Consider the following 20,054-nt stretch of genomic DNA (forward strand, 5'->3'; position numbering starts at 1 on the left):
CCCCAGAGCACCCTTGGGGGCGTGGGCACTGAGGGAGCCCCCGGCAGCGGACTGTGGGAGTGTGGCCCTGGGCGTGGGGACAGCGTGGATGCTGTGGCGGGCGGTGAGCTCGGACAGGGCTGGGCCTGCGGTAGGAGCATCTTGGTGGTGCCGCTGGGCGCGAGGTGAGAGAGGGAGCCGTGCTCCAGGCACAGCCGCGCGTGGTCTGGGCCGGGGGTGAAGGGCAGACAGTCCCTCTGGGTGTTTGGGGCCGTGCTGGGAGCGCTGAGGGTGAGGTTGGCTCAAATCCTAGACCCAGGAGGCCAGGTGGGCACTGAAGGGACCCTTTGAGGGACCCGGTGGACCGGGGGAGGGGGCTGCTGGGTTCTGGGCTATCTGAGCTCTCGGCTTCGTGCCCCCGTCTTTGCTAATGGACTTAGTTCTGTTCTCACAACCCCCCTTGGCTGTCCCTCTGCTCAGTGCACACAGAGGGCTGTCACTGCCTCTCCTGTGGCTGTCCCCGGGCTGGGCCTGGCTCCCAGCCGCCTCTCTCTGAGATTGTGTTGGGTCAGGACGCCTCAGCTGCCTGCAGCTCACAGCTCCCCGTCCAGCCCACGCTCCCCTTACAGCCTCCAGTCAGGCTCTTCTCATGACACACGTGTCAGAGCACACGCCTGGGCCAGGGGACAAGGCGGGGGGACCGGGCCGTGGAGCCACAGCTGCTGAGCCCCTCCGTCCCCTCCGCCTTCCGGAAGGAGGCGCTGACTGAGGACTGGGATCTGCCGTTCCGCGCCCTCCCCTTTCTCTCCTGGCCTCTGCCTCCCGTCCCCAGTGCGGCTGGAAGGGCCAGGCCGGGCCTCGGAGTGCAGTTCCTGCGGAGTGACTGACGTTACACCTAACATGCCTTCCTGGCCCGTTTTTAGGAAGAAGCAAGTCTAATCTGGGCTGGGCCCCGCTCCACCTGGCCTGCTACTTCGGACACAGACAGGTGGTCCAGGACCTGCTGCAGGTACGCGGATGCTGATTCTCACGTGAACACAATGGGAAGTGGCGTGGGAGTCAGGAACGTTGTAGGGAAGCCGCCTGAGCCAAAAGGTGAATGCCGAGCGGTAGCTCTTCACTCAGGCCACCAATTGTTCTTTCCTAAATGCAGGAAGTGGTTACCCTGAGTCATTAACATCCTGTTTTTTTCAGTCATTCGATTTCTATAGTGCTGGCTTTTTGAAAATCTGAAAGTGGATGTATGAATGAAGATGTTGTATGTTTTCAGTTTTTTTTTAGCATAATAGTTAAGGAAAATTCTATACAATCCTATATAATAAAAGGCTAATATGCAAATTGTCCCCTCTACCAGGATTTTGACGGGGGGGGGGGGTGGGGGTGTGTGTGTGGCGGCTCACCAACTGCCTGCGGCCCCTCCCCCTGGCCAGCCTCACCTCGATTGGGGGTGGGGCTGCCCGGCCAACCTCCTTCATCCCCTTCCCCCGGCCCTATTGGGGGGCAGGCTGGACGCCACCCGGGCACGAATTCATGCACCAGGCCTCTAATTAAAAAGTAATTACATAATTTATTAATGAGCATCATATAATGTAAGACTTCAAATTTCTCAATTCTGTGATTAACAACTTTTCCCATATTAACATTTCTGAAGTTGGATTGCATCTTAAAATAGCTGTGCACATTTAAATGGTGGCATCTTTCCCCCAAAAACTTACTAAATTGGTGGCAAAAATACGGTATTTCATTCAGAGATGGTTTGCGTTTTTAAAATATGGCTGTTCCTGAAGTTCAGCGGAGGGCCTAGATTTTTACAGAAAAGTAGCTTTTTATTTTTCTCCCTACCAGCGAGGTTGACCTTGCAGGAAGTTTACTGTTTACTTTTGTATGAAATGAACTTGTTTTCACATTTCAAAGACTTTAAGTTCCAAAATATTTAAGGCATTTTTAGGAAACTACTTCCACGTCGTGTGCTTCACCGGTAACGCTTCTAACGCTTCGTGTTCCCCAGGCGGGAGCGGAGGTGAACGTCCTGAACGACATGGGCGACACGCCCCTGCACCGAGCGGCCTTCACGGGGAGGAAGGTGAGGGCCTCCGTGTTCCGTGTTCCGTGCTCGCAAGTGGAGCCTCTGGGAGAGCGGTCACAGGTGTTTGCTCTTCACACCCGGAGGCATTGCTGCCGGGACGAGGTGCACACGTGTGTCACCAGCACTGTGGGTCGAAGGTCCCACGTTGTTAGTCGGTGTCAGACAGTGAGGTCGGGTGTGAGGTCAGGAGCCTCCACTCCAGCTCCCCTGGGGGAGCCCAGCCTCCCGTGTGCTGCAGGGATGGGGGCCCGTCTGATCCTTCACACAGCCTCAGAGGAAAGTGTGCACTGCATGACACGCCTGCTGTGGGGATTGTCGGTGCATTTACAGGTCTATGTGACGATCCTCCCCCGCCATCCGGCTCTGGAACATTCCGTTCCCCCACACCAAGTTCCCTCAGGCTGTTGGCATTCATTTGCTGCTTCTGGTCCACGGTCAGGCTTCCACTGATTTGCTTTCTGCCTCTAAATTTTCATGATTCCATTTATATTTGCCTCCTTTTTTGCCTAAATTGTTGGAATTCACCCGGCCTCCGCCTCCCCATCCCCATCTAGGTCTGATGGGGAAATTACTTTTGTCAACAGGCTTTGGAAGAGCAATGTGAAGTAATCTGTCTGCTATAACTTAAATAATATCTTGTTAACATAGTTTGATCACATGAAATCAACTTGGTTAAAAAAAAGATAACTTAAAAATTAATTACAGATGTTAGAAGTTGTCTTTGTTCATTGTGGATTGACAGTTGTTCAGGCAGTCATTAATTATAATTAAATTAGTTGAATTCTAGTATTCAATGTATAGTATTAATAGTTCTCAGTATTCACTTACTGTAGACCATTGTTTCCCAAAGTGTGGTACGCGTACCCCCAGGGGTATGGGAAGAGTTTGGTGGGGATATGCACTGCACCGTGCTTAGCTGCACCTAATTCTACGTTCTCATGAGTATGAGGGGTACTCAGTGTTACGAAAATTATAGAAGGGGTACACATGTCAAAAGTTTGGGAAACACTGCTGAGATAAATCTATAAAATTCATACACAGTGCTTTTCTCTACTGTAGAAACTCGGTAGTAGTTAGTACTTTGTAAAAGGCTATTACACAACCAAGTCTGGGTTTAACAACAGCTGAAAGCATTTTACCTTTTTCAGGAGTTGGTGATGCTTCTTTTAGAATATAACGCCGATCCCACCATTGTCAATGGGAGTGGACAGAGAGCCAAGGAAGTCACTCACGACAAAGAAATCAGAAACATGCTCGAAGGTAAAGGTCACGACCTCACCCCAGCACTTCTGTCAGACGGTAACCCCACGAGAGTAGCTTTCCTCTCACCGTGGTCAGGATTCCGAACAGGCGCCACCGTTGCTTCTAACCTGACAAACTCGGACCCGAGCCTGTGCTCTGAGGGGAGTGATTAAGGAGTCACTGATTAGACACAGTTATCTCGACCAGAGTATCCTTAGAGCTTTCAGCTGTGAACTTGATACCACATGGTGGCAAGTTTTGAAAATCTGCTTAACCAGACCAGCTGGCCTAGCTCAGTGGTGAAGCATCAGCCTAGGAATCAAGAGGTCAGAGTTCAATTCCTGGTCAGAGCACATGCCCAGATTGTGGCTCTATCCCCAGTAGGAGGCGTGCAAGAGGCAGCCGATCAATGATTCTTTCTCATCGTTAATGTTTCTCTCCCTCTCTCTTCCTCTCAAAATCAAAAAAAAAAAAAAAAAAATATATATATAGATATATATATATATATATATATATGTTTTTAAAAGTAGTGAATTTGTATTCTTATGTGGAAGTGTGGAAGTATATATAAATCTAAACACACTCATGGTTGGTACATTTCCCACCAGTACTGTTTCTTGTTGCTGTCCACAGCTAAGGGTTTGGAGATGTGAACCCTCTCCCCACGTGTCTCCCTTTCCGAGTTAGACACATCACAGTATTTCAGCTAAGAAAGTACTTCCTAACTCTGTGAGGGGGCCGTGGTGAGGAATGGGCGAAACCAGTTCCTGTGACCTGAAAGGAGGTGACTCTGGGTCTGACGTGAGGGCAGTGAGCAGAGCCGTGCTGCCTGCCAGCAGCGGGGTCACACCGAGCCCCTTGTGGCTGTCCTCCACCCACCGCCGTGTTCTTCATCGGCTTGTGATGGACGTGCTGTGGTGTCCCAACTGAGACAAACTATATTTCCCTTTGCAGCCGTAGAAAGGACTCAGCAAAGAAAGCTTGAAGAGTTACTTTTAGAAGCAGCAAGAGAAGGAAAAACAGCAGAACTCACAGCTCTGGTAAAAAAAAAAAAAAAAAAAAAAAAAAAAAAAAAAAAAAAAATGGGGGGGGCATTATTTCTTTACTGGAGGCCCGGTGCATGAATTCATGCACAGGTGGGGTCCCTTGGCCTGCCCAGTGATCGGGCTGATGGGGGCCATCTCACCCAGTCCTGATTGAGATCACTGGGGGCTGGCCAAGGGGAGGGACCTGGAAGGTTGGCCAACTGCAGGAGGTTGGCTGTGGGAGCACACTGACCACCAGGGGGCAGCTCCTGTGCTGAGTGTCTGCCCCCTGGTGGTCAGTGTATGTTAGGGATTGGCTATTATGGCTTTTATATATATAGACTAGAGGCCTGGTGCATGAAATTTGTGCACAGGGCGGGAAGGGGTCCCTCAGCCCAGTCTGCGCCCTCTTCAATCTGGGACCCCTCAGTGGATGTTTAATTGCTGGTTTAGGCCCGATCCCTGTGGGACATCCCTCTTGCAGTCCGGGACCACTGGCTCCTAACCAATCTCCTGCCTGCCTTCCTGATAGCCCCTAACCACCTCTGCTTGCCGGCCTGATCCCCCCTAACTGCTACCCCCTTCGGGCCTGATCGCCCCTAACTTCCCCCTGCCAGCCTGATCACCCCTAACCACTTCTGCCTTGGTCCCTGTCACCGTGGCTTTGTCAGGAAGGACTTCCGGAAGATGTCCGGTCTAATAGCATATTACCCTTTTATAAGTATACATTTTGCCCTAGAGGACACATTTCCTTAATGTTAACTTTATAACTTGGTAGCATCGTGGGGCTAAAATACTCAAGTCCATCATAACGGAACACAAGTCTGTGGTTTACTCGGGCTGCGTGTGGAATGCTAGGCTTCCTCTGAATTCCTGACATGAGTCCCTACTCCACTGAAACCTGGCGGCTGGGAGCCGGGTTTTCCAGGCAAGAACTGAACGTGAGGATGGCAGCCTGGTGCAGGCCCTATGCAGGCATGGGGTTCTCTCACTTTGACGACCGCTTCTTTTTTTCATTAAAAAAAATATATGTATTTTTATTGACCAGAGAAAAAAGGAGAGATATAGAAACATAAATGATGAGAGAGAATCATTGATTGGCTGCCTCCTGCACGCCCCCTACTGGGGGAGATTGAGTCTGAGACCTGGGCATGTGCCCTTGGCTGGAATCGAACCTGGGACCCTTTAGTCCACAAGCCGAAGCTCTATCCACTGAGCCACACTGGCTAGGGCATGGTGGCCGTTTCTGAAGGGTCTGCCCAATGTCTAGAAGGGAACATGTGAAGGAGGGACAGTATTTTGGGATATTTGTACCGTGTTGGGACAGACCAACAGCTTTCCCATTGAGGGGTGGGGGCCTGGGCCTTCATGGCCCCTGGAGGACAGCCTGGGGTGACACGGGTCAGCCTGGCTGGTTGGGGGAGCAGCAGCCGCGGGGAGCCAGGCGTGTGGTCTGCGGCTGCGGGTGTTGCCGGGGGAGGTCGGCTCTGACCCCGGGTTCTGCGTGTCTCTCCCGGCAGCTCAACGGCCCCAACCCTCCAGACATCAACTGCGCGGACCAGCTGGGGAACACGCCCCTGCACTGCGCGGCGTACCGGGCCCAGCGGCACTGCGTGCTGGCGCTGCTCAAGGGCGGGGCGGACCCCAGCCTGCGGAACCACAACGGTGAGCGGCTGGGCGGGCCTGGCCACGGAGGGTCCGTGTGAGCCTGCCTGTGCCTGGCCCTGGGGCATCGGGCCCTGCGCTGGGCATGCGGCCCCCTGGCCGGAGCCGGCATTCCTCCTGCGTGCGGGCGAGAGTCTGTGCACGAACCCACTGCCCTCTGCCCGTGGGACCAGTCCCGGCGCCTGCGGGTGAACGCAGCCCGGAGCGCGGGCCTCCGCCTGGGGCGGCTCCGCCCAGCGACCGGGAACCCAGCGGATTGCTGACCCCGGTTAGCAGTGTGCGGGCTTCTCCCTCAGGAGCATGGCCAGCCCGCTGCGCCCGGGGAGCTGCCCCGCGGCTCGGCCTCCGAAGCTCACCCTGAGCCCGGGCTGCTCTCCGCCGGCCCCGCGTTCGCTTCCCCAGAGCCGACCCCGGGCGTCCGCCTGGCTGTCCTGGCGGCGTGTCTTACTCCGTTTTCTCTCCCCACATTGACCAGCCACGGCCCACACGGCAGCCCCGTGGTTCAAAAAGTTTATCATGGACAGTATCGCGGGTCAAAGACAGACGGGTGTCACTCACTGGCACACGCGGCGTCCTCTCGGGAATCGCCATTAGTCACCCTCGCGGACGGCTGACTTCTGTGGACACGTTTACGTCCAGGACGGCACTGAACACGGAGCTTAGAGCCACGGCCATGGGCCGGCGGCACCTCCGAGCGGCACCCCAGACCGGCCTCTGGTCACGGCGGCGCGCGGATGCCTGTGCTCTGCAGGGCCGCGCCGCCGCGGAGGGCGCCGTTCCCGCCGCGGCACTGCGGCGCCCGTGCCCCCGGCGCCCTCGCTCGGAGCTGCCTCCCTGATGGGGCGGCTGGCGGCCGGGGAGCTGCCTCCGCTGACGGGGCGGCCGGGAGCTGCCTCCGCTGACGGGGCCGCCGGTGGCCTGGGAGCTGCCTCCGCTGACGGGGCCGCCGGTGGCCCGGGAGCTGCCTCCGCTGACGGGGCCGCCGGTGGCCCGGGAGCTGCCTCCGCTGACGGGGCCGCCGGGGAGCTGCCTCCGCTGACGGGGCGGCCGGGGAGCTGCCTCCGCTGACGGGGTGGCGGGCGGCCGGGGAGCTGCCTCCGCTGACGGGGCCGCCGGGGAGCTGCCTCCGCTGACGGGGCGGCCGGGGAGCTGCCTCCGCTGACGGGGCGGCCGGGGAGCTGCCTCCGCTGACGGGGCGGCCGGGGAGCTGCCTCCCGCTGACGGGGCGGCTGGGGAGCTGCCTCCGCTGACGGGGCGGCCGGGGAGCTGCCTTCGCTGACGGGGCGGCCGGGGAGCTGCCTCCCGCTGACGGGGCGGCTGGGGAGCTGCCTCCGCTGACGGGGCCGCCGGTGGCCGGGGAGCTGCCTCCGCTGACGGGGCCGCCGGGGAGCTGCCTCCGCTGACGGGGCCGCCGGGGAGCTGCCTCCGCTGACGGGGCCGCCGGGAGCTGCCTCCGCTGACGGGGCCGCCGGGAGCTGCCTCCGCTGACGGGGCGGCCGGGGAGCTGCCTCCGCTGACGGGGCGGCGGGCGGCCGGGGGCCGGGCGGTGGAGAGCGGCCGGAGGGAGGGCAGGCGCCTGGAGGGGGGACGCTGGTGCCGGCGGCTCACTTGTTCCAAGGGGCGGCCGGAGGCCGCGTCAGGAGAGAACGTCCCGATGGGCAGAGGCCGGGCGGTGCCGCAGGAGGGAGGGCCTTGCGTCGCGTCACGTCAGGTCAGTCACGTCAGCTACGTCACGTCACGTCACGTTACGTCACGGTGCCTGTCCGCGGCCTGTGGAAGCTGGAGGAGGGAGCGGCCTGGCCTGAGCCGGGAGAGATGCCGGTGCGGTTGAAGCCCCGCGCCTGGCGACGTCAGCGGCCGAGGGACCTCCTGGACCGGAGAGGCCGCTCCGTCTGCAGACCCAGCATGGACAGGAGGCCCTGAGGGCGGACCGGAGGCTCTAAGGGCGGGCGGGAGGCCCTGAGGGCGGGCGGGAGGCCCTGAGGGCGGACAGGAGGCCCTGAGGACCAGAGGCCCTGAGGGCGGACGGGAGGCCCTGAGGGCGGGGCGCCGCTGGGGGAGAAGGGGGGCTCGGGGAGGAGGGGGGCGCGGGGCCAGTGCTGCCCTGGGCGGCCGGGCGGTGAGCCTGACCCCGCCCTTCGTGCTCTCCGCAGACCAGAAGCCGCTGCAGCTGGCGCAGGGCGCCGAGGTGAAGCAGCTCCTCGCGGGGAACAAGGTGGGCGCCGGGCCGCGGGGGGAACAGGGTGGGCGCGGGGTAACGAGGGGGGGGGGAACAGGGTGGGCGCGGGGTCACGGGGGCAGGGGAACAAGGGCGCGGGGTCACGGGGGGGGGAACAAGTGGGCACGAGGTCACGGGGGCGGGGAACAAGGTGGGCGCGGGGTCACAGGGGGAGGGGAACAAGGTGGGCGCGGGCCGCGGCGGGGGGCGGGGAACAAGGTGGGCGCGGGGTCATGGGGAAAAGGGTGGGTGTGGGGTCACAGAGGGAACAGGGTGGGCACGGGGTCGCGGGGGGCGGGGAACAAGGTGGGCGCGGGGTCGCGGGGGGAACAAGGCGGGCACGGGTCTCGGGGCACGGTGCCGCTGAGTGCTGGCAGTGGGTTTCACGGCCTCGTTCCCCGCAGGCCCTGTACCGAGCGCTGAGGCCGTTTGAAGGTCCCCTCTGGAAGGTGGGTCGGCACTGGGACCTGGTGGAGGGCTCGGGGGTGTCGTGAATCGGTTTCCGGTCGTTTCTGAGGTGGCTCTGCCTCTCAGGAAGCCTGTGTCCGTGGTCTCGCCCTGTCCAGTGGCCATGTCTGCGGGGCGGGGGAACGGGGGAAAGGGGGACAGTTTTCTTTTTTCTTTTTTTTTTTTTTTAATATATTTTATTGATTTTGTACAGAGGAAGGGAGAGAGATAGAGAGTTAGAAACATCGATGAGAGAGAGTCATCGATCAGCTGCCTCTTGCACACCCCCTACTGGGGATATGCCCGCAACCAAGGTACATGCCCTTGACCGGAATCGAACCCGGGACCCTTCAGTCCCCAAGCCGACGCTCTATCCATTGAGCCAAACCGGTCCCGGCAAGGGGGACAGTTTTCTAACGGGACCAGAGAATCACAGAGTTACTGATTGTCACGAACCCTGAACCTCCAGGAAGGGGAGGATTTAGGCTCCGAGTTGTCAGCACACCTACGGGTCTTTCTGTTCCCGACGTTTCTGCGAGTCTGACTCCGTGGTCTCGGGCGGAGCTGTGTGAGGGCCTGAGGTTTCCTCGCCCACAAGCATGCCTCCATGTTTACGTGTGTGTGTGCGCACATTGTGTGACATGCATTCAGGATGATTCTATGTTGAGAAGTTCACTGGGGAAATGCCTTGTTAGCCCGCGGCTGGTGTTGGTAAACGGCCCAGAGCAGTCCTGGGGGCCGGAGCTGTGGGCGTGGATCTGTCGGTGGGTGTCTGTCTGCCCTGGCCCAGCCGCTCACAGCCTGTGTCTGCGTCCCCTAGAGCTCGCGGTTCTTCGGCTGGAGGCTGTTCTGGGTGGTGCTGGAGCATGGGGTGCTGTCCTGGTACCGGAAGCAGTGAGTGGCCATTACCTTGTTAGTTGTTGTGAGCCAGGTGGGAAGGCGGGACCTTTCCACTTACCTTCTCCTTTCACCGTGTCATTTAATGTTTGTTTTGAAGGCCCGACGCCGCCCGTAAGATTTACCGCCAGGGGTGCAAGCACCTCACGCAAGCCGTGTGCAAGGTAGGACGACTCGTATCTTGGTTCACACCAGGGAGTCGGTCCAGCCAGCCAGCGATGGCCCAGCCGGGTGTATAAGCTGTCTCAGCAGACCCGGGTGGGATGTGCTGGCAGCCACAGAATGGGGGCGGGGGTCTTCGCTCTAAACGCATTAGCTTTGGTTGGTCCTCACGTATTTCAGTGTGAAAGAGCAGTGATCTAGGAACATGTGTAAGGCATACATGTGCACGGAGTGGGTGGGACAGAGCGGGGTTACAGTTGTTCAGTGGGAAACATGCCAGTGAATAAGTGATATTTAAAAATGAGCTGTTCGGTGTGCTCACAACTGTAGACCTACTTCTGCCCCATGCTGTGTGTGTGTGTGTGTGTGTGTGTGTGGTCACATGTATGCATGTGCACATGTGTGTTTATACATGGGTAAAGGAGGACAGTGGGGTGGGAGGTTTCCTGGTGCTGGTAAGCCCGTGTCAGAGCAGGAAGCTTGGGCTCTGAGCTTAGGAGACAGCCAGCCTCTCTGTGGAGGTGGCCTGAGCAGGAGCCTGGACGCAGTCCCTGGTGTCGCCACCAGGTGTCCTCAGGTGTCAACTCTGCAGGGCCTGCCCACTCAATGTTGGCGCCTCTCTTTCTCCCTCTTTCTCTCTTATTTTAAAATATATTTCTACTGCTTTCAGAGAGGAAGGGAGAGGGAGAGGGAGAGAGAGAGTGAAGTATCAATGATGAGAGAGAATCATCAGTTGGCTGCCTCTTGCACCCCTACCCCCCACCCCCCACTGGGATGGAGCCTGAAACGTGGGCATGTGCCCTGACTGGGAGTTGAACCCTGACCTCCTAGGTCACAGGTGATGGTTGTCATGAAGTGTCTGTGTGATGTGCATGAGTGGTGGTGTCTCACTGCCTTCTTGTCTCCAGGTCAAGCCCAGTGACAGCTGCCTCTTCTCCATTAAATGCTTTGATGACACCATTCACGGCTTCAAGGTCCCTAAGAACAGCCCTCCGCAGGCAAGAGAGGTGATTTGTGGGTTCCTGAGTCTCCTAAACCCAAAGGGCAATTAGAGACAAAGCGCAGAAGCCCATAGTGACACCTGACGCCTGGCGGGGCCGCCTCTCTGATGGGGGGGGAGGGGTGGACGTTTCTGAGGTTTGGCTGATGTGTTGGTGCTCCGCCCACCTGGACCTGCAGGTACTTTTGTTCATGATGTTTCTCATCTGATTCTGTGAAGGTAAAGGGCCTCCCTGGTTGGGAAACAGCCTGAATGGGTGTGCAGTTTGTGTGTGTGTGTGTGTGTGTGTGTGTGTATGTCCCGGCTTTATGGATGAGAAAATGGAAGGCCATGAGATGGTGCCTCCGCCCACTCTCTCCAAGGTCATGGTCAAGGGCAGAGCCAACCTCCCAGCTGCTCTGGTTCATGCCCCTGTGGACTCGGGTCTTCTTTTGGTAAATTGAACAATAGCAGCAGCAAGAGAGGGTTCAGATGTCAGGAATTCACAGTGCGGTCCCTTAAATGGAGAGGCGTGCTCTTTGTTTTTAAAAGCATATTTTTATTGATTTCAGAGAGGGAGGGAGGGAGAGAAACATCAGTGATGAGAGAGAATCACGGATCGGCTGCCTCCTGAACACCCCACACTGGGGATGGAGCCCACACACCGGGCATGTGTCCTGGGAATAGAGCTATGACCTCCTGGTTCATAGGTCAAAGTTCAACCACTGAGCCACGCTGGCCAGGCAAGAGGCCCTATTCTTTTAGGTCAAAGCAGCATTCACAGGCCTCCCTTGTTTCTTGTAAATTGTGTAAGGGGTTGAGAGAAGCTGTCTTCCACCGTGGCTAACTGTGACCTCAGAAAGAATCCTGAATAATTCAAATTATGACAGTCCCAACATTTCATAAAATAGGGGATTTGGTCCCAATTAATACTACAATGAGGAATAAATCTGGTGTTTTAGGGCAAATATTCTGTCTTTTTGTAAAGTCACTGATTTTTTAAAAAACATAGTCAAAGTTAAAGCATGAAGGTAATTGTTGGTTCTCTGAAAATGACTGAATTTCTTATGCTTATAATTTGATTGCAAGTAAAATTGTTATTGAATACGTTATTATACAATAATTTGATTTAACAGTTTTGAGCACCTAGTATTTTAAATGCAAGACTCTACCCATTAGTTACTTTTTGTAATGTGTTTGACAATGTCAATGAATATATAAACTTATAGATGATATTTTTTAAAAATACTGGGACTTTTTTTGGGTGCAAGTTATAAGTTGATACATTTTATGTAAATTAATTTATACTTGAAATGAGTAAGTTATGTAATATATGAAATATACCTCAATAAAATTGCAGAAATATTGTGAAAAGCAGTTTTTATTAATATTTTAAAAAACCATTTTCTCGTTTAATAGTTGTTTCTAATTTTTTCCTGTTATACACAGCAATTGGTCTGTTCTGCTGTCTTAAAAAAAATCAATATTCTATTTATTGTTATTACTGATATATATTACAAGAAATTAATTTTTTATTTTACCTTTATTTTTTTTTTCTCGGAACTTAAAAAAACACACACACCTAGATGTATTACAGATAAGAGATGTGTATCATTATTTCATTATTGTTTTTTTTTAGGCCATATAAACATTACACTTTACAGATCATTGTCATATTACCTCTTTTGAGTAAAAATGCATTTCTCTTTAATTTATTTTTTAATTAAAAATATTTGTATTGATTTCATAGAGAAAAAGAGAGGGAGGGAGGGATAGAAACATCAATGAAGAGAGAATCATTGATTGGCTGCCTCTTGCACACACCCCTAGTGGGGATTGAACCCTTAACCCGGGCTTGTGCCCAGACTGGGAACCGAACCGTGACCCCCAGGTTCATAGGTCGATGCTCAGCCCCGGAGCCCCTCGCTGGCACATTTCCCACTAAGTTACCTGTTGGGGTTCTCCAGGACTGGCTGGAGGCGATCGAGGAGCACGCAGCCTACAGCACGCACTACTGCTCCCAGGACCAGGTGCCGGACGATGACGAGGAGGAGGAGGAGGCGGCGGGCTCGGCCCGGGACCTGCAGGTGTCCCTGGAGGTGAGTAGGAAGCCTCACGGCCTCACAGCCGGCTCCCCGGCAGGGCCGCCAGGAACTGAGAATGCTTTTAGGTGAGACTTTGAGATTAGGGGTTCTGGCCACAGACATGGCGCTGCTCTTTGCCCGGTAACAGCCTCTAACCCTGTGCGTTGTGGCGACACTGTCCTGTGACGCCGTGCCTAAGCATGTGACACTGCGTCACGGTACCCCTGCCCCACGCTGCCCCTGCCAACGGGGCCCCGCGGATGCTTCCTGTGGCGAGAGGCAGCGTCCATGTTGCCTGTTCTCGAGGGTTAGTCAGTGGAGTCTCTGACTGCGCCCTTTGGTGCCGGCCTCCTCTCACTTGCCGCCTGCGTCCATCGTCTGCTGGCTGGATGGGAGTGGCAGCGGCTGCTCCGGGCTGCTCACCCACAGGTGGAGGTCCTTGCCCAGCCGGAAGGAAGGACTCCTCCCACTCTGTCCTGCTCCCGGAGGCCCCTCCTGGGGGCAGGTGATGAGCTGGTCTGCAGGGCAGGGACCATAAAGTGCATCAGCGTTAGCTCAGTTAAACAAAGCCAACAGCTGGCACCTGGGTGGGTGGAGGGTGGAGCAGGAGGCCAGTCTGTGGGTGGGGCTCACTGCTCCCCTGGCTCCGTGGGCCTGTGTCTGTGGGCCCATGTCCTTGTTCTGTGTCCACGGGCCCATGTCTGAGGGCCTGTTTCCGTGGGCTATGGGTGCGGTGCTGGTGCTGCCCGGAGAACGTGGCTTTAAAGTCCGCCACGCCTGGTATTGGGACCTGGCTCTCTGGGATCCCTGGCTGTGGAACCCATAAGAATTAAAACCTAAAAGCAGTCCTGGAGTCGCCACCTGTGAACAGCCTGGACGGCGAGAAGGAGGGTTCATGTCCATGCTGGTCTGGCAGAGAGCTCACAGACCGTAGCCTTCGTAAATGGTTCTTGGGCTTCATAATGGAACCGACAGCCTCGGAGAAGAAATGGCAGCTGGAGAACGCACTCTGTCCCACTCGCCCCTTCCTTCCTTTTCTGTGTCAGTCACGTGGCACTGGTCGTTGATGGCAGGGCCCCCTGGTCCCACCCGGACAGGAGTGCGTGGGGGCGACCCCCGCCAGCCGGTCGTCATCAGGACATCAGCGGTGTCCGGTGGATGGCGAGGGGCGGCGGAGAGAGGCAGGTGTCAGGACAATGCTTGGGGATGGCTCTGGTCCTGGGTGGGCGCCTCGGACCGGCGTGCGTACCAGGGTTCGCCGTCTGCGAGTGAGGCCAACTTAGTGCGCTGCACTCCCAGAAGGAAAGCTGACGCTGACCTCGGTGTGCCCGGAGGGGTGTTGGAGTGAAGAAGGCCCAGTCCCCGAGGTCCACTTGTCCTCTCCGCCCCCATGCGCCCCGGGACAGACCATGCGCCCTGTGAGAGACCGCTCGTGAGAGACCGCCCGTGAGAGACCATTCGCCCCGGGAGAGACAGCCCAGCAAACCACAGCACGTCGGAGGGTTTCGCTGGGCCGTTTGGGAGGCTCTCTCAGAACAAGAGAACTTTATGTTGTTAGAACTCAAAACAGACTCACGCAGACTTCTGGGGAGACAGCCACGGCCCACTCTCCCGTGCTGACCCTCTGCAGCGGAGCTGAGCAGCACCGGCTTCCACAGGGAAAAGGCCAGGTGTCCCCGGGCTCACGGGTCCGATTGGGGGTCACAGGCCAGTGGTTGGCGTGGAGATGAGCAGGGCAGAGGCGGGGAGGGCCAGGAAGGGGAAGTTCTTCTCCCCGCACAGCTGGCTCTAATGAGGCCAAGGCGCTCGGCACAGACGTGCTCACTCCCATCCCACCCACCGTAAAGCCACCGCTTTCTCGCTTGTCTCCCCCTTTAAGGGGAAACATAAACAAAATTAACAATAAAGTCACATTGTTCACAAAATGGGCGGATTTATCTGATTGTTCTCTTTGGGTTGCAGATACACACTCAGGCAGATACAGCGTCACGGGGACTCTCTGTGACGGGAAGGGTTCTGTCTGTCACTGACATCACCTCCTTGTCATAAGCTTCTCGCTGAGAGCGTGTCCTTAGCGTGTCTGACGGTGGGGGCGGCAGCGGTTAGCTCTCTGAGTGGCTCAGCGTGTGATTCCAAGTGCTGGCACCATCTGGACTTTTTAATAGTTTCAAAGACACAGTCGGGGATGCATTGGGTAATTTCTCCATGAACGTAAGCCCATTAGCAGTGGTGCGCTGCCTCGGACATGTGTCGTGGGTGGGAGTGGGAGCAGTGAGAGTGTCCAGGTCTGCACAGTAGGTACTGACTATGCTTGGAATTTGGAAACATTCGAGTTTTTTTGTTTTGTTTTTTTAATTAAATATATTTTATTGATTTTTTTACAGAGAGGAAGGGAGAGGGACAGAGAGCTAGAAACATCCATCAGCTGCCTCCTGCACACCCCCGTTTGGATGGAACATCAGAGCATCTGTAAATAGAAGTCTTTTAATGGATCTGTTTCAGAAAACCGGAGAAGAACCAAGCTATACTTACAGAGATGGAGCTAATTTATTACACTCGGGTCCAGAGGAAAATGTCTCTCAAATTCTGGGCCCTCACATGGAGGAACTTTCCCTATTTATATGTTTTTACCTTCTTTGTCTCCCAAATATGGGGTGTTTCCAACTCCCTTTGCAAGTTCTTAAAGAGCCCCTATGTGCTGGGTCTTTCGACCTCAACCAAGGCCTGGCCTGGTGCCAGCACTGATAACTTCGTCCGGGGAAGGTTTAATGGCCTCTCTGAAGTGGGAGTAATCTTATTTTCCTTATTATTTAAGCAAGCAAGCGTTTACAGAGGCCAAAGAGCAGGGCTAACATTTCAAACAGCAGTTTTTATAGAAGATGGATACTTCAGTTCATTTTCACCTTGGCTCTCTGTTTGTTTTTTCTTCCCAGAAAGCGCAGGCATGCCGGCAGCGCCTCGATAGGGAACTCTCCAGCTTTCTCCAGATGATGCAGGAGTGTGACGTGGCTAAAGGTAAAAACCACCAAAACCCAGAGACGGCACCAGCTTCAGCCCCGCCTCTCACACAGCCTTTCTCCTAGATGTCGGCTCTGCCGTCCTGCTTGGCTGTATGTTCAGATAATGTTTGGTTGTGAAGTCAGTTCTCCGTTTGAGAAAACCATTTTGAAGTTTTAAAAGGGCTGTTTAAAATTTCTCCTTTAGGTTAAAACGTTTTTATTCTTTTAAGAAAAAGAAAACCAGAGTCACAGTTACCGTCTTGGGGCTGGAAACTCACTTTGGCTGTGTTGTTGGAACTCGCTTGTGGTGCTGCCGTGAGGGTCCTAGCGTGGCCCTTGCTCTGCCCCCTCAGCTCTGCCTGAAGAGCCGCTTCCCCCGTGAGTGAGGCTGTGCCTTCCATTCTGCGCCTGCACGAGCTTGCTTGCTGATGGCGACCCGCCTTCACCTTCCATGTCTCCCCTCTCCGCTAGTTATGAATTATTGGGGGTTGACTACACATCCTTCAGAAATCAAAACACAACCTGGTAGGAAATGTCAGAGCCAACACCACAATGCAGAGTTGGATGTGTCACTGGACTTCGTACCTGAAGGAACTGTTTCTTGGCCTGACGGTGCGGTCTCTAGCGTGTGACTGCTTCCGTTCTCTTAGGTGATTACTAGTGATCCGTGTTCAGCATGAACTGGTGTCCCTCAGGGAGCTCCCAGGCTCCGTGTGTGCATGCCCGAGACAGAGGAGATGTCACCGTTAGAGGAACTGGTGTAGATGCTCCGTCTCCAGATGGGCCTCGGGCATCCCTCCAGCCCCTCAGAATTGGTCATGTCAGCAGGGACCGCGGCGGGAAGACAGCTGTGGGCAGATAGCAGGTAGGACGTTGTGATGGCGAATTGCTCTGGAATAGTGTACGAGCACTGTCCATCGCAGTGGACTTGTAGAAGTCATCGCAGCTTTATTCGCTGGAATTCACATGGCTGGAATTCGCCCTTCAGGGTCTAGTGTCTGCGTAGAGTTATGCTCAGACCATCGGCCAGCAATGGGCTCTTAAAACACCATCTTTGCCAAGAACCATCCAAAGCAAGAAGAGATACAGCAACATTTAAAAGATGTAGCCCTAGCTGGTGTGGTTCAGTGGATAGTGTCGGCTTGAGGCCTGAAGGGTCCCAGGTTGGATTCCGATCAAGGGCACGGGATGGAGCTGAATCAGGCTCTGGTTGGCATGGCCACTGAAGGGTCCCAGGAAGCAGCGTGGCAGCCTCTGCCAGTCTCTGTCCACAGCCAGAACCACCCGGCAGCGCAGCCCAGGGGCTTCCTGAGGTGGGCAGCCCTCTGTCCTCCAGATACCCCCTCCCGCCCTCAGTTACACCAAGTCTGCGTGTGGGGCGTTTACACGTGACCACTGCTTCATCACCCAAGGGTTGCGGGGATTGGATCTGGGTGGACGCATATTCGTGTTGTTGATCCCGTGACTGCATGTTGCACACGTCCCTGCACGCTACTGGTGGTTCCTTGGAAGCTTCCGAACATGAGGAGTTATTCCACGTGCCCTTCATGCGCACACGTCCCTGCACGCTACTGCATGGAAGTGCATCCCAGCTTAGAAAGCAGGGTCACTTCGCTCTGCACCTCCATCACTTATAGCCTTCCATCAGGATCCCAGGCTTCAGGCAGCCCATCCCCATGTCAGCGGCCCCCCGCCCGACTGCCTTCGCCCTCCCTGAATCCTCGAGTCCCCGAGTCCGCCCCATCCCTGCGTTTGCCCTCCCCTCCTTCGTCCGCCCTGAGTCCCTGCATCCCCCCCTTCCCCGAGTCTACCCAGTCCCCGCGTCCCCCCCTCCCCGCCTTCGCCCTGCCACACCGTCTCCCGAAGAGCCCACTGCAGTGGCCTCTGGACAGGCCCAGGTCCCTGCTGCCTCAGCCCTGCAGGGATCCTTCTAGAACACATGTGTCAAACACAAGGCCCGCGGGCCAAATCCATCCCGCCAGGCCTTGCAATGTGGCCCGCACCGCGCTGTCATCACTGCACTCCGCTGCATTTCCATCACAATGACAGTTTATGACTGTTCAGTAAACCATTCGGCCCGCGATTTAGGCTGGATTTTAGATTTTGGCCCCTTCTCTGATTGAGTTCGACACCCCTAGTCTAGAACACACACCCAGTGAGTGGAACACCCACTCGCTCACAGGTCTCGCTTAGATGAGGCCAAGCGGAGCTGAAGACCACCAGCCCTGTGGGTCCTTCCCTCCTCCCTGTCGGCTCCTCCCCCCAGGGAGACCCTGGCCTCTCCCAGACCTGGAGTCGGGGTCTCTTCTCGCCCGCCATTCCATCCCTGATGTCTCTGCGCATTCCCTCCCCACTCCCTGCCAGGCCCTAAGCAGGCCACAGCGTTCTCCGTGAGGACAGCCACGGCTCTCGGCTGGCCACCCTGTCCGGCCTCACCTTCCTCTGCTGCTCCCGGAATGTAGCTCCTGAATGTTGCTCCCGGAACATAGATAGATCCCAGAATGTTCCAGGGTGTGAGGTGGTTCCTTGGAAGCTTCCGAACATGAGGAGTTATTTCCAGGCTCAGGGAGAGGAAGCGTCTGGACAAAGTCTGGAGGCCTGTTTCTAGGAAGAGAGCTTCGCAGGAAGTGCGCCCGGGGAATGGCGAGATGGCTCGGCGAGGTTATGGGGAACAGGTGGTTTTTCCTCGTCGGAGCCGGGAGCGGCGGTGCCAGGGCAAGTTTGTTCCCATAAAAGAAACAAGCACTCTGTATCGTTGCCCAGATGGAAGTTACAGGGCGTCATGGCAACGGCAGATCGGGAGCTTTTTATACGTCTCGGAAGAGAAGTTTCTCACTTTGGATCTTATGGCATCTTTCCTGAGTTCAAAAATAATTTTCCTATAAAAAATAACATGTTTCCTCAAAAGTAGCTGTCCACTTTTCTACAGTAGGCCAGCCATGGGAGCCAGCCATCCGTTCACTTAGCACTTACTCATTACCGCTTCATCTCTGAACGTTAATTGGCTAAAACAGCGTTCTAAGTGAGGCCATTGAAATACAAAGGATGCGGCCAATGTCATTGTCTTTCTCCTTTTATTTTTTTTGATGAAAAGCTTCCTCAGTGTTATGCTTTTTATTTGATGGAAAAGACACATTTAAAGGACCCTAATGCACAGGTAAAATACATTCCAAACGGCTTTCAGCTGTGTCCCTGCATTGATCCCGAGGGGAAATGGCGTGTACTTTGATGTGACGGGCGTGCATTCTGTCCCGTGTTCCTGTTCTCTGTGATGGTGAATGGGGTACGGTTAATGGTAAATGGTTCAGAGTTTCTTCAGGGCACCTGGGGATATGGGACCACAGCACTGCCAGTTCTTTCTTTCCACACAAACTCATTCTAGGAAATAAGAAACTGTAGGATCGAACCTACTAAAAGGCCCTGAGCCGAAACCGGTTTGGCTCAGTGGATAGAGCATCAGCCTGCGGACTGAAGGGTCCCAGGCTCGATTCCAGTCAAGGGCACATGCCCGGGTTGTGGGCTCGATCCCCAGTGGGGGGCGTGCAGGAAGCAGTGAATCAGTGATTCTCTCTTCATTGATATTTCTCTCTCTCCCTCTCCCTGCCTCTCTGAAATCAATACTAACGTATTAAACAAAAGAACCAGAGGAAGTTGGGTTAATGCCGCCATCGGGTACATTAGCCAGCCTGCCAACGGCGGTGATTTCCGGTTGAATTGAGGGATAGTCCGGGTGCGTCAGGCAAGGAGACAGGATGTGTAACCAGCGCCCTCAGCCCTCCCTCCGGCAGCCGCTGCTCTTGAACACGCGTGTCCAGCCTGGCTCTGCCCGCGGACGTCCGCCTTCCCAGCCAGACCGCCCTCCCTCTCCATGCGCGGCGGCCCCTGCTTGCTGATGCCTGTGGACTGGACTGAGCTCTGTTCCGGGGCGGGAAGAAGGCACGGAGCTGGCGGCTGGAAGAGCGTCTGTGGTCGGAGCTGACTGGGATGACTACGATCCCGCTCACTGGGTGTGTGTTTATTTCAGAGATGCTGCCGTCATTTCTTCAGAAAGTCGACGTCGTCTCCGAGGCTTCGAGGGAGACCTGTGCGGCGCTGAGCGACTGCCTCACGCTCCTCGCGAAGCAGGAAGGGGTAGGTCCTCGCCGAGGCCCAGCAGTTGTTGGGCGTCACCTACTGGCGGCCGCCCAGTGAGTCGTTGCTTTCAAACGCGCAGGTAGGAGCCTCGGTGCCGACGGGACACGAGGCGGCGTCCTTGGCCAGCTCAGTCAGCT

The 20,054-nt window shown here is 55.8% G+C and overlaps 1 protein-coding gene across 2 annotated transcripts in view; it reads left to right on the forward strand.

The window, feature by feature from the left end:
• Positions 1-20,054, forward strand: part of OSBPL1A (oxysterol binding protein like 1A) — a 79,089-nt gene that overhangs the window by 7,864 nt on the left and 51,171 nt on the right. The window contains exons 3-15 of one of the 2 annotated variants that reach the window (XM_036418647.2): positions 903-988; positions 1,988-2,062; positions 3,214-3,325; positions 4,262-4,347; positions 5,853-5,997; positions 8,151-8,212; positions 8,620-8,664; positions 9,483-9,556; positions 9,660-9,723; positions 10,630-10,728; positions 12,668-12,799; positions 15,718-15,799; positions 19,808-19,914. In XM_036418647.2, coding sequence (XP_036274540.1) covers positions 903-988; positions 1,988-2,062; positions 3,214-3,325; positions 4,262-4,347; positions 5,853-5,997; positions 8,151-8,212; positions 8,620-8,664; positions 9,483-9,556; positions 9,660-9,723; positions 10,630-10,728; positions 12,668-12,799; positions 15,718-15,799; positions 19,808-19,914 — 1,169 coding nt within the window. The remainder of the gene's footprint in view (positions 1-902; positions 989-1,987; positions 2,063-3,213; positions 3,326-4,261; positions 4,348-5,852; positions 5,998-8,150; positions 8,213-8,619; positions 8,665-9,482; positions 9,557-9,659; positions 9,724-10,629; positions 10,729-12,667; positions 12,800-15,717; positions 15,800-19,807; positions 19,915-20,054) is intronic. The other variant, XM_045574218.1, reaches the window with a different exon arrangement.

This window comes from Pipistrellus kuhlii, unplaced genomic scaffold, assembly GCF_014108245.1.
Source record: "Pipistrellus kuhlii isolate mPipKuh1 unplaced genomic scaffold, mPipKuh1.p scaffold_m20_p_6, whole genome shotgun sequence".
NCBI classification, from domain to species: domain Eukaryota; kingdom Metazoa; phylum Chordata; class Mammalia; order Chiroptera; family Vespertilionidae; genus Pipistrellus; species Pipistrellus kuhlii.